We start from the raw sequence: 14,689 nt of genomic DNA, 5'->3' as shown, positions 1-14,689 counted from the left end.
TCAATCCAATCAATTTCCCCAACATACTTTCCCTATTAAAACTGATTTAATACCTCTCATTAAGCCTTGTCTTCTGTTACATTTCTGTTGCATTGTTTTCTTTTGTGAAGACGGAACCAAAGTATGTATTTAGTTGGTCAGTTAACTTTCTTTTTCTCCCCATTATAAATTCCCCTGATCCTGACTAAGGGATCTGCACTTGTCTTCACCAATCATTTTTCCTTCACAAACCAACAGAAGGTTTTACAGCCAGTTTTTATGTTTCCCACAAACTTATTCTTGTATTATAACTTCCCTCAACTTAAGCAATCCTTTGGTCCTCCTTTGCTGAATCCTAAACTTCTCCCAATCCTCAGGTCTGCTTTTCTTTTTGGCCAATTTGTATGCCTCTCCCTAGGATGTAATACTATCTCTAAATTGTAAGTTATGGTTTCCTGTTTTACTTTTGCGCTAGATAGGAATGAACAATTGTTGCAGTTCACCCATGCGCTCTTTGAATGTTTGCCATTGCCTACTCAGTGTCAACCAATTGAGTAATGTTTCCCAAATTATCATAGCCAACATGCGCCTCATACTATAATAGTTTTCTTTATTTAGATTCAGAACCCTAGTCTCAGAATAAACTGCATCACTTAATGAAGAATTAGAATGAAGAGAGCCAGCCAATAGAGGGTAGAAATAAGACCATGGTTCTTGGAAAATAGGCTTGTGGTGGGACTTGTGAGGTAGTAATAGTGGAACTTAAGAGTGGGGGTAATGATGGTTAGATTGGGCCCAGAGTTACCAATATGGATTTTCTGCTTGAAAGGCTGATGATAATTAATCTGAAATGAATACATTTGACTTACAATTGGAAATGGTAGCCTAATAAGTTTAGAGCAGGCATAGCAACAGTAGCTGTTAATTACAATCAACTGAAGAGTTTTAATGTGAGGCACAGTTCTCCCTTCTCATTTTACAACGGGTTCAATGATTTAGATGAGTAACCATTGGAAACTTATATGGTTACAGAACTCCTTCATCACATGCACAGGTTTAATAGCATCAAAACATTAAACATTAGCAGTGCATCAATAAAGTAACAGTGCTTTTGAGCCATGTGCGATTCAGAGTCAGAGAACCTCAATCAGTATCCTTCACAATGGACAGCTATGAATTATAGCTAATGTTCAGCCAGTCACATTGATGGCTGCGGTACACAGGTTCCACTTTCAATAGGAAAGGAAATACAGCACCTTTAATCACCTCAAGATGTCCCAAAGTGTTTTACAGACAAATAAGTGTTTTTTTATAGTGTCTGGTAAGGTCACAGCTAATTTGCATAGATTGATTTACAAACAACAATGAGATACATGTCAGACAATGTCAAGAGATAAATATTGGCAAGCATATTTCCCCTGCACTTGTTCAAATATTGCCATGAGATCTTTTTATGTCCACCCAAGAGGCCAGATGGGGCTAACATCTCATCTGAAAGACAGCACCTCTACTGCACTTCACTAAAGTGCCAGCCTGGATAATATGATCAGGTCTCCAAAGTGCACTTTGATCCTTCGACCTTCTGATCTAGAGACTAGAGTGCCACTGCAGAGGCAAGAAAAATTTTATACTTTATTTCCACTTTATTAATGTAAAATTGACACCTTTTTCCCCCACCAGCTACTAATCATTTCTCAATAACATTCATAGACCCCATTAGAACATCACATTAAGATCTATTCTCTCGTTCAAGTACCTGTGTCCTGTAACACAGTCGTTTTAAATGCAGAGTGTGGGACACAGAACGGGGATTTATCAGAACAGGCTCCTTGGGCAAATCCCCAGCCTGTATGTCAATGCAGTTTGCTCACTTGTTAAAGGATCAAGATATAATACCATCAGTCCGTTCTATATCACCCACTTTTCCCCACCATGAAAAATTAAGATGCACAATGAAGTGGACATTGATCTGAACAATTGCAAAGTTCATCAGTCATATGCCTGTATTCACCCAAGTACACAATACTTTGTGCAAAGATTTTAGACAAAAGTAGATATTCATATAAATGCATGCAAAAAAGAGCAGTTTCCGGGATCTGTCATATCATCATTTCATACCGTAGAAACATCATATTGTTTTTTGCCTCGATTAATAAAAATACAACTTTATGCATCTGTCGAAAGAAATGGCTGTAATTACAGTGAAACACTCAGTATACAGCACAGTGTAATTTGTACCTATAGATGAAAACATTTTTGATACATGTCTGACATCCTAGACAATAAACAATTTGCAATAACTTTTGTCAGAAATCAACTGCTTTTGTCTTGTTTTCTTTTTAACTCGTCAATTTGGTTGATTTTGGCCAAAGTTACATTACTGACATAGATGAACTGGTATTTGTGAATATTCCTTAGCAGTTTTTGAAGTAGGTTTCCACTCCTCTCATCAGTCCTGACATAATCCATTCAAAAAAGCAACAGTATGAAAATGGAAGGCTAAAGCACAGATAGGGATGCAGTTAGAAAAATACATTTTTTTTAAGTTGTCTATTACTCCATTATTTTCAATCATCCCTGAAAATATATTAAGATCCCTTCGTAATTAATTGGGATCTCCTATAAGAACTGTCTTAGAATCTCAGGTGTAACAAAATGAGCATAAAGTAAAATCATCTAGGCTACTGTTTTATAGTAATAGGTGCTAGTAAGGAATTAATGTTAGTGAGTCAAGAAACGTTTTAATCTCCAAAAGCTACAAAAACAACCAAACAATTATTGCATATTGTGCATTGAACGCATAAAGAATAATTCGGTAACATAGTTTAAAGAAAAGCGAGTTATATTTATGACCGTATCATTCCCTGGCATAACAAATTAGGGAATTCTTGCAACTACAGGTAACTTTCTTGAAATAAAACTCTCCAAATTTAGATAACACATTATAGCAAGCATTTAAAGGAAGTTTACTAGATATAACTGAAATTTTAAGTAACAATAATTGCAATGAAACAGAAAATGTAAAATGCCTGGATTCTACAGTGCTCCAAGTCTGAACATATTATAGTTTTGCTTATTTTGCATTTGAGGAGTTACTCCCCAGTGCTGAGTAACATTGTTCTGGATCCTTGTCTTCCACCAACGAACTTGATCTTCAGCCTGTATTTGTCTGAAACCCATTCATAGATATCTGCACCATTCTGGATCCAACCGCAGCTTACACAAAAGGCTACACCAAGACTGGTCTTTATAGCATTATTGCACATCTACATTTGGTTCAGGTAACAGGCGATAAATTGATGTCCAAGAGACTCATGCTGGCGTATGTCCAAGGTCCACAATTTCAAAATTCTTGGATGCATGTTCAAAATCATCCAGCAGCACATTATTCTCAAGCAGTCTATATAATGAAAACAATGTAGATGTGATACAATGGTTAAAACCACATTGCTGCTAACACACTATGGAAATGGCTTTGACTAAAATCGCACTGCGCATCAAGTCCACTAAATGTATGTCTTTGAAGCCAGATGCAAATCTCTTATCTGTCATAGAACCTGCCTGATTTGCTTTATTCAATGGATTAAAATCAGGCAGGTTTTATAGCAGGTGGGTGATTTGTTCTATCAGATTATTGGTGAAAACAAGACATCGCCCCATTGAGTCTATTAAATAAATGAGATTCAAAGTATTTTTAAAAATTTCTGACTTAAGAAATCAAAATTATTTCATTTCATGAAATCCGTACTAATAGTTCTTACAATCAGTACAGAAATATTTCATATATCATGTTGATTACACAGCACATGTTAGAGAGTAAAGTTACAGAGCTAAAGAACTGAGTGGTGGTCATACAACTATTACTATGTTTAGATAGGAATTTGCTGTTTAAAATCCAGAAAATATGTTTTTAATTCATTACCTACTGCGCTGTGATTCTAGTGACAGGCTTCACAGTGTAACAATAACATTTGTTTATCTATCACCTAACTCATTCAAGGAATGAATCTGCCTGAATCTTGGTAACAATATAAAATCATAGTTCCCTTATAATTTAGCAGATCAACAGCAACACTGCTTTATTACAAATTTTAGAAATAAATAATATGTTTTTATTTAGAAAAGCATTGGTGATAAAAAAATAAATTTTCATAATAATATCTGTCAATTTCATGATTTCTTAACCGTACAGTTTATATTAGACTTTTCAGGAGCAGATAAGGTTTCGGACTCCCTTCGTTCCTTAATGCAGGACTTAAATTTGGCATTTTACAAAGCCAAATGCTGGTGATTTGTCGATAATGCAAGAGCAGTGGTTCAAATGACTAATTCTATCCCTTCTTCAGAACATGTGCCTATGCTGGATTCCTCAGAAGCTTCTCCTTACAGCTTAAAGTAATGCATTATTGATGTTGAGGGAAGATCTCCTCGGCATGCTATGTATATAAAAACACACGAACCTATTTACTATGAACAAATTTACATTTTGTAACACGGTGGACAAAAGATATCTTCCCCATGATATTTACATAAACACCAGTCTTTGCCCCAAGCTAACAACTAAATAATCAGCAAAAGAATTCCAGACAAACTCATTTAAGCATTCACACTTGAGTATCTACAGGATAATTTCAGGGCCACAGGAAGCTACGAGATTGTGTATTAGGCAAAAGACTGTACTCAAGTTTTCTATTTATTTCTGTTTGATTCTTGAGCAAACTCAGTTTATGACTACAATAATACGAAGGAAAGTCAAATTGTATATTGTGTATAGGCATAGGTCTGCAAAGGAAATTGAATGAGAGCATATACCTCTGCAAAAAGAGCACCATATAATGGAATCATAAGTGAACTAGGTCATTGCCTTCCACAGAGATACATTGTGCCTACTATTGACATTTCTGCTACATGGGTTTTGAGACCCCACTTGAATAGGCAGTCTGAATCTAGTGTAATTGGCCTCTTTATATGCTCAAGGTATAGTGAAGCTGCTTTTATTTATCACCAATGAATTTGCAAATGTAATGCTTTTTTATTGCTTTGTTTCAAATTTGAACCATTTTGTAATTTTTAAGCGTGTGTTGCTGTTTCAAATAGACAGTGCAATTCATGATTCCCTGTTATACGTGATGTGTAAAGTCTTCCTTTACCCAGATTTGTGCAGGTTGTTATCTACATATTTGCAGGTATTTATTTATGATTGATCTAAATATAATATGTAGTTATATATGACAGATAACATATATAGGTATTCATGGATAGATAGAATCCCAGGGGGCGACTCTCCCAAAAGTGCTAATTGGCAGGAAAACTGTTCTAAATCCCGACTATTCTGTCAGTTCAGCTTCTCACCTGAATCTCCACACTCTGTGCACTGAAGAGATTGTTGTCAGGTATCTCATCAAACACGCAGGAGGGCACGCACCGGAGTTTGAAAGTTCTGGAACTCTGTGCATGCACAGTGGCTCCAAGCTGTCAACTTCCCGAATGTTAGACAGCTTGGGACCACCGCAGTGCTGCCCCCCTAACCCTCCCACAGCCCAATCACTGCCCCCACAGCAATTCCCAGGCCAGCCCTGACCCCCTAACCCCCACCCGGCCCGGAGCTTCCCGATGCCCAGGCCCCACGCACCCCCCTTCCCCCCCCCCCCAGCAATGGAGATCCCCCATCCCCTCACCCGGGCAGACCACCCCCCTACTGATCCCCCCAGAGGCAGGCCCCTCACCTGGCAGACTACCCCTCCCTAAAGCCCACCCCAATCGCTTCTCTCCCTCCATCCCAGACCAATCCTGTGTGCAAAGTGGCAGCAGGACTTCCCATCGATCACCCCTAGGCCCCACCCACAACACGTCCCACCCCCTTGGCACTGCCCAGTGCCCCAATGGGCAGTGCCAAGTTGCCCTCTAGGTAGAGGCACTTTGCCCCTCGGGCAGTGCCAAGGGGGAACAGGTTGGCAATAGCAAAGTGCCCATGCCCAGGGGGCACCACCCCCACCGCCCAACACTGGGGGGCCCTGATTGGCCCTCCCTCATTCCAACAGTGTCTCCCACTAGCTCCCCGAACGTGATGTTAGAGGGATTAGCGGGTAAATGTGTAGGGATATGGGGGTAGAGCTTGGGTGGGATTGTGGTCGGTGCAGACTTGATGGACCGAGTGGCCTCTTTCTACACTGTAGGATTCTGTAATTTCTGTGAGGAGCAAGGCTGAGCCCCGCCAGAATGAAGGACTCGTGATGGCGTGGCAGATTCATTCAGGACCTGAAAGGTCCCGATAATTAACTCAAATACATATTTAAAACAGATTAAAAACAGGTTTAAATGACTTATCTGCCTTTCCACTGGTTTCCAGCATGTTCTGACTGGCAACTGTTCACCAGCTCTGGGAGATGCACATGCGTTCTTGGCGCCTGAGCAAATCCCTGTTCAAGACCACAGACATGCGTCTCCCACCACGACCCGACAGAAAAGTTGTGAGTCGCAATGGGAGAATCACGGCTCTACAGTGCAGAAGGAGGCCATTCAGCCCATTGAGTCTGCACCGACTACAATCTGACCCATAACCCCATGCATTTGCCCTAGCTAGTCTCCCTGAGACTAAGGGACAATTTAACATGATCAATCCACCTAACCCGTACATCTTTGGGCTGAGAAACCCACTCAGACACTGGGACAACGTCCAAACTCCACACAGATAGTGACCCAAGCTGGGAATTGAACCCGGGTCCCTGCCGCTGTGAGGCAGCAGTGCTAACCACTGTGCCACCATGCCGCTCATTCATCTCTATTTTGCCATGTATATATACACATGCATAAAGACATATTTACATGGTAACCTGAATCAAATCAGAAAAGTCAACATCCAATTTATAATGTGCAGCAAAACCCAAAAAAGATCCAAACACTGGGAAAAGATATGTTCCAGCTGACAGAGGCAACACATCTCATACTTGCACTGAAAAGTACGTATTTATACCAAAGGAGAAATTGTAGAAATAATGGAAAATGCACAGAAGGTTCCTGATAACCAAGGCTAGCCGATGTAAAACAAAAAGCAATGCACATTTATCAAACAGACATGGTAACACACTCGAAGAAAGAATGCTTGAAAGGTAGAATATTTCTCTGAACCAATTTCCTTTTTTAATTCTTGCTGAAATATCTAAGGTGCAGTATACAATAAAAATAGTTTATTTTTTTTATTAGATTGATTAAAACATTGGTTCATACCATATTTTTCTCCTTTACACTGCAGAATGATTAAATTAGCCTACAGTCATTATTAAAGTAATAATTCTGACTTAGTTGGTAGCATTCTTGCCTGAGTCAGAAGGCTGTGCCTTCAAGTACCATTCCAAAGACATGAGCACAAATTCTAGGCTGACACTCCAGTATAGTACTGATGGAGTGCCGCACTGTTGGAGGTGCTGTCTTTCATGAGAGATTAGCCCAAGGACCAGCCAACTATTCCACGTCCCTGGTATCCTGGCCAACGTTTATTCTTCAATCAGCATCTCTGAAACAAATATCTGGTCGTTTTCACATTGCTTTTTGTAGGAACTTGCTGTGTGTAAATTGGCTGCCACATTTCATACAATAACAATAATATTGACACTACCAAATAATTTAATTGAGTATAAACTGCTTTGGGACATCCTGGGGTTATGAAATATGCTATATAAATGCAAGTCTTTCTTGAATGAATGAATATAACATTTATATGCACTACATATGAATATATCTTGCCATATTATTTCACAACTGTTTGAGTGGCTTATATATCGACAAGATCAGCAAAGGTATGGCTGATGATATCATCACTGTTAATTTGAAAAATATTTATTATCATTGGTCTTGTAGAAAATAAAACAAATTTAAAAAGTAGCCTTGTATTTTTTCTCTCAAAATCAGGGCAACTATTTTACCCTTTAGCTCTTTCATGCACATCATGTGATAGAAAGATCATTTGGTTATACAAATAGCTTGGTCAAAAAGCAACATAGCAGTTTCCTATCCCATTAACATATGTATAACATGCAATCCACCTAGATAGAATTAAAACATACACTACAAAACTTTCTTTGGTTTTAGTGGAAGCTCTGTCTCAACATTATGAAATATTTTTCATTGCGCAGTGGAGCCCTACAAAGCTCACTCCTGTTGTCACTCAGCTGGCTGGACAGTTGGTTTGTGTGCAGAAGGATGCAAAGAGCATGGGTTCAATTCCTGTATGGGCTGAGGGTATTCGTGAAGGCCTGCCTTCTCAACCTTTCCCATCGCCTGAGGTGTGGTGACCCTCAGGTTATATCACCACCAGTCAGCTTTCCCCATCAAAGGGGCGAGGAGCCCATGGTCAACTGGGACTATGGTGGCTTTACCTTACCTTACTCCTTTTGTTACTAAAACCTTGAATTGTTTGATTACTTATATCAAGAGGCTCTTTTGCCTCTTCCTCTCCTTAAAGGTACTGACTCTTGTGGCTACTAACTCGCTGAAGTGTCTCACTGCAGCTTTGACCTTGGTCAGGGAGTGTTGGAAGATTATTTGGATACAGTGATGGGGGGAGTGGGACCTATTATTGCTGAGGTAAATCCCATCTATGTCTGACACCTGCAGCTATGACCTTCCTAAAATGGATCAACTGAGGCAACTGAATGATTATTTTTTCCCTTTCCTAGCTTGGATGCCTTAGAGGTCAGTTACTAGGGTGGCCAAGTGATCTCAGCTAACAGAAATTGGATCCCAATGTATCTGTACCACATTGGGGAGCTCAAACATCCCCTAAAATATTGGGAATGCCAATCGCACACAATACTTATTAGATGACCTTTTCCCCTTCATTTTCTGGTTAATATAACTGCTGACAAAGCTTCTCAAGGTTTCGCAGTGCATGCATGATATGTTAGCCAGAAATGAAAGGGGGAATTGTAAACAGAAAAGAAAGGGGATGTTTGACCCAATGAGTAAATAAGGACAATGCAGTTCTTGATTAAGAATAGCCTTTATCAAAAATCAATTGATACTGACCGCTGGACAGACTTATCATTTCTGGATAGCCTGTGACTCGTCGTCGGGACCTCTTCAATTTCATCAATATCACATGCATCCCCTGCGTCCTGTGAGTAGCTGTGCTTCATGACTAGAATACTCCGCCTGCTTAAGGACTGGACGCTGGGCTTCACCGGCTGTGGCTGTATTTCTGAGAGGATGGTGGCATCACGGGTGCTGAGGTTACTACGGCTACCTTTAATGCTCGATATCTGGGAACCACAGTGATGGTCATGAATGCATTTAGAAGATGATCGCCTCAGTTTATGGTAATTCTCAAAATCATCTACAATGTCACCTAGGTCAGCTGCAGCCCCTTTTCCTTTTAGTGAACAGAGTTCATACTGTGTAGGTTCAAAAACCTCCTGAAAAACTGTTTGGTCAAAGTCTGGTTTTCTTTGGATGAATTTTTTGCGTGGCTGTTTGATCTGAACTATAACAGAGATAACAATGAGAATAATCACAATGAAAGATGTGATCCCGATGATAGTCCCACTAGTGTTGGTAAGCTGGTCCAGCAGGCTAGCCTTTCTTTTCTCTGTATGAGAGAAAGAAAAGTGAAATTAATACAATTTTAAATGCAGAATTCAATAACAAGAACTTGACTTAAAACTGCAGTGTCCCTTTCTTGGACACAGTCTGAACTCAGTGATATTAACAAAACAAAATGCATCAACCACTGTGATCGATTTAAGATCAACTGTCTAGGCTCAATTTGTTTCAAAGAGATGAATTATACTCCAATATTCAGAAGAATTCAAACAATTCAGTATGGTCACATTTTCCCTTGGCTCCTGAGTGACACTGGGTCCAAATCCTTCACTTTTGTTTAGCCAACAATGGGGAAAGCTGTCAGTGGGGCCAAGGGATTTTTTTCTAGCTGCTGTGCCACTTTCCCAAAATATGCGAAAATTCTTGTAGAATCCCTACTATGCTGAAGGAGGCCATTCAACCCATCGAGTCTGCACTGACAACAATCCCACCCAGGCCCTATCCTTGTGACCCCACATATTTACCCTGCTAATCCCTCTGACGTTGAAGGGCAATTTAGCATGGCCAATCCACCTAACCTGCACATCTTTGGAGCATGGGAGGAAACCAGAGCATCCGGGGGGAACCCACGCAGACACAGGGACAATGTGCAAACTCCACACACATTACCCAAGTTTAGAATTGAGCTGAGGTTCCTGGTGCTGTGAGGCAACAGTGCTAACCACTGTGCCACCCTGTTGCCCCAATATCTTTACAGGTCTATAGCTGGGCTTGTATAAGACTGATCAACTGCTAAAGTATTTTGTCCGCTACTCTTTATGGTCATTTGTGAAGTGAATTTAGTGTTTCTATGCAATGTATCATTGGTTCTCAGCAGAAAACTTTATAATTTGGTATGAAGGAATAGGTGAGGGTATGTTACACCAGCTTTCTACAGATATGGAGCATAGGGAAAAAACACACATCCGCTGTTTGACATTTCTCAGTTGCTACAGTTGAAAGATGGAACATTCTAAGCACTGCCTGCAATTTTCAATCATGCACTGGATTTAAGACCCCCATTGACGGTGGGGGTGTGGGGGGGGCTATAAAATCATAAGGGGCATAGATAAGGTGAACAGCCAAGGTCTTTTCTCCTGGTAGGGGAGTCCAAAACTAGAGGAACTAGAGGGCATTGGTTTAAGGAGAGGGCGGAAAGATTTAAAAGGACCTGAAGGGCAACTTTTTTTCTCAGAAGGCGGTGCATGAATGTTGAGCTGCCAGAGGAGATGGTAGAGGTGAGACAATTACAACATTTAAAAGACATTCGGACAGGGGCATGGATGGTAAAGGTTTAGAGGGATATGGGCCAAATGCAAGCAAATGGGACTAGTTCAGTTTAGGAAAGCTGGCCAGCATGGATGAGTTGGGCTGAAGGGCCTGTTTTCGTGCTGTGCATCTCTATGACACAAGCCACTGTTGGGTCTCTTCAAGGAGGATAAAGCACTTCCACTGATTACATTGGCCAGGATTCGAGTGCTGGGCACTGCTCTTGTCAGCCTTTGAATATACTTTTGATCACCTGCCAGGAATACAGATAGCCAATACTGATGACCTTAGCCATCTGTCATTGCCAGAAAGTACACCAGCCTCCCCACCACCATCCCCCCCTCACCTCCCCCCACCTTGCCCCCTCAATGCTGCAAACAATTATCATGGCAATTAATTTCCAAAACACCTTGCCAGTCCTGGTACAGCAGATAAAACTTTGGGCCAGCACACTAAAGGGAGGCAGATATTTGAGATGAGATCCACAACCTCTTATGTTAAGTTGAAAAACTTGACCAGTGCTTCGCATCTCATGGACTTCCGAAAGTGCTTGTTTCAGATAATGGCACAGCTTTTACAAGCATGAAATTTCAAAATGTCATGTTTTCCAATGGGATAAAGCATATCAGAACTGCTCCATATTATCTCTCTTCAAATGGGTTGTCTAAGCGAGCAGTCCAGGCTTTCTTAGCTTGAACAAAACTAAAATAGCCTAATTCCTCTCAGCATATACAACCACCCCGCATTTGACTGCAGGTATATTCCAGCCTAAGCCTGGTATTGTAAAATTTACTGGGGAGTGTATTAACGAGAGATTGCAACCAAAAAAGGAACGATGATTCGATGCAAGATGCCAGATCATTCAAAATAGATAATCCAATCTATGAGAGGAACTTTAGGAATGGGCCAAGTTTTGTTCCAGAATTCTGGTAACGGGCCATTGTGAGATGAGATGGAAGTGCAAGACAGGATTTAGGAAAAATAAGTAGAGCACTTGTGAGGGTGAGAATCATCCCAAGACAGTGACACAGCCTGATTCTTTTGGTAGCAGCTGGAAATGTTATGGCTGCCAAAGAAGTGAAATGTCCAATCAGCCTATGACAGTTGATAGTATTATTCCGACTGAAACAGAGAAGGTTGAAGGGTCAGTACCAGAAGAGAGTCCAAGTGTGACCATTCCTATAGGAAGTTACCCAACGGAGACATCCCATGAGGAAATGGAAGCCATCTGAGGGACTGAATTTTTGATGGACTGATCGAAAACGTTCATTTTGTAATTATGGGGAACTGTATACATTAACTAATATCTTGTGTACAAAAGAACTTAGAGGGGAAAGGATGTGGTGTTTGGCTCCTTCAAGGATGTCCATTTCTTCTGAAACCTTCTGAAAAGGTCACATTACCCAAGCTGGGAGCCGAGTTGGGGCTTCACTCCAACTTGTCTGAGGTTGTCCCCACGTGGGGTGTGGAAAATCCCACTGCCAGCCATTGGCGTGTTGGAAGGATTTGCAGGTTGACACTCAACCTATTTGATGTGTTCTGAGCCTTCCTTGGCCATCGAGTCTAGCGGTGAGACTTGAACCTGAAGCTTCCAACTCAGAGGCAAAAGCACCACCCACTGCACCAAAAAAGCCTCCTGGTATTGTGTACAAGTGCCAATATCAATAAATTAAAATTCATCAAAAGGATAATTCTTGGTAACTATGTTCCCCTGTTCAGGATAAAATAGCATTAAAGCTTTCCTTTTCCTCATTCAACCCCTCAATCAAATTGTAGGAAATGTGTGTTTGTGCAAATCTGGTCCATTAACAGAACTGCAGAATGGGTCATCAAGCACAATGCACCTATTAAAAATCATCTCTAACTCTTCTCCGACAGCTGGCGAGGCACTTAACCAGTATTAATGTTGGAAAGTTCACTGATCCAGCTGCGGTGTACTAAACGATAGAACAAAAATTACACAAGTTCTAAATTACACAGGCGATGGTGCTTATCCAGGCATGCACTCACTGTTTTACAAGCAGTTCCTTAAAATTAACCATACAATCCTCATCTCCACAATGCAATCACTGCACAAAGTATTTGTCCTAGTTTTAATATTGGGGTGCGCAACTCGAAGGTTTACATTTCAGAAAAGCTAATTAAGATTTTCTTATCGGATTCAAATCTCAACCAGAAAAGTTGGGCATGGATCCAGAACACAGCATTCCTACCTACTTTATGCATTGTGCATATGGCTGGGGAGTGGAAAAAGGAGAAGCAGCCAAGAAACACTCAAAGCATGCAGCTGGGAACTGCATTGAAGTATTTAACTGTCACAGTGAATGTCCTTCATGCAACTTTCGAGTGATCACGCCAAGACAATTTGCAGGACTGATAAAGCATTTGAAAAATGGACATCGCAAGTAGCTATCAGGAATCATGGTGAAAAGTGTTTTTAAGCACACAGAAGTAAATTGATTCAGCAATTTTGCAGTCATTTCTAGATTTCATTTTTGCTGCCTCTTAAGTTGAGTGAAACCTTTAAGCCGATTGCTCTGTTTCTTTCTTCTCCAAAACACCCCACCTCCCATCAGCTCCATAATTGACACCCAACAGGAATCACTTAACTAAGGTGCTTAGAGGATCAAGTAGAGCACCAGAAGGATGTCAAGCTGTTCAGTGATCAGTGCCAAGTTGTCAATATGCAGAGAATCACAGCTACAAACAACACAAGGTGTGGAGGTTCACCTGCTCTCCCACCATAAACTTCAATTGCAGGACCCCAGAACAACTGAGCAAACATTGGGCCATAAACTTCCTCAGAGTGGCAAGTGGTAGCAGTTATCTGAGCTAAACTTCTAATAGAGCTTTCTAACCCAACCTTTCTAACTCAGACCAGGGAAGATTCAGGCCACACAGTAGGTCTCTGGCTCCAGTGTTGAAGAGGACAAAAATCAGCGTTCAGTGGAAGCAAAACTGAATAGCAAGGGACGGTGGCCATGTGGGCGATGGGGAGGAGGTGGGAGGGATGGAGGGGGAGGGTTGCATGAATGCATTGGGATAAGCTAAAGGAAATCAAAAAACCAAAGGAGGGAGTCAAACGTCAAAAGGAAGGGAAGTTCACACGTGCAAAGTTGTAGAACTCAATGTTGAGTCCAGAAGACTATAATATGCCTAATCAGAAGATGAATTACTGCTCTTTAAGTTTGCTTGGGCATCATTGGAGTATTGCAGCAGGCCAAGGATGGACATGTGGCATGAAAGCAAGATGTTGAGTTGAAATGGCAAGTGACTGGAAGCTTAGAGTCATGATTGCAGATGGAGGGAAGGTTTTCATATGAACTCGAAGCATTAACTCATTTTCTCTCTTCATAGTTGTTGCCAGACCTGTTACGTTTTTCCAGCATTTCCTGTTTTTATTTCAGATTTCTGACATTAGCAGTATTTTGCTGTTTGAGTATTGGTGAGTTGTCACAGTGCATCATGTTTACGGTGCACACTGCTGCCACTGTGCTCTGATGGATGAATATTTAAGGTGGTTGATTTTGTATCAAACGAATGAGCTGCTGAGTATTGGGTATTGTCAAGTTGCTTGCATATTGTTGGAACTATATTCATCCAGGTGACTGGAGAGCATCGTATCACATTCCTGACTTCCATCTTAGAGATGGTGAATAGGCTTTGGGGAGTCAGGAGGAGATTTACTTGCTGCAGAATTTCCAGTCTCTCAACTGCTTTGGTAGCCACATTATTTATATGGCTGATCCAGTTCAGTTTCTGATGGTATCAAAAGGTATTTTTCAATGGCAACTCCTAGGATATTGATAGTTTGGGGTTTAGCGATGGGAATGCCATTGAACATCAAGACTGTCAATGCATATCA

At 40.9% G+C, this 14,689-nt stretch overlaps 1 protein-coding gene across 1 annotated transcript in view; it reads right to left on the bottom strand.

The window, feature by feature from the left end:
• Positions 1–746: 746 nt before the first annotated feature.
• Positions 747–14,689, bottom strand: part of neto1l (neuropilin (NRP) and tolloid (TLL)-like 1, like) — a 219,083-nt gene continuing 205,140 nt past the window's right edge. The window contains exons 9-10 of the mRNA XM_080193774.1: positions 9,004–9,562; positions 747–3,379 (exon numbers count right to left, since the gene is read on the bottom strand). Of these exons, the coding sequence (XP_080049900.1) occupies positions 3,292–3,379; positions 9,004–9,562 (647 nt within the window). The 3' untranslated portion in view covers positions 747–3,291. The remainder of the gene's footprint in view (positions 3,380–9,003; positions 9,563–14,689) is intronic.

The sequence above is a fragment of the Carcharhinus amblyrhynchos genome, chromosome 8 (assembly GCF_965287045.1).
Source record: "Carcharhinus amblyrhynchos chromosome 8, sCarAmb.v2.hapA, whole genome shotgun sequence".
In the NCBI taxonomy this organism is placed as follows: domain Eukaryota; kingdom Metazoa; phylum Chordata; class Chondrichthyes; order Carcharhiniformes; family Carcharhinidae; genus Carcharhinus; species Carcharhinus amblyrhynchos.
Note: the sequence above shows the minus strand (reverse complement) of the source record. Positions and strands in the feature narration are given on the sequence as shown.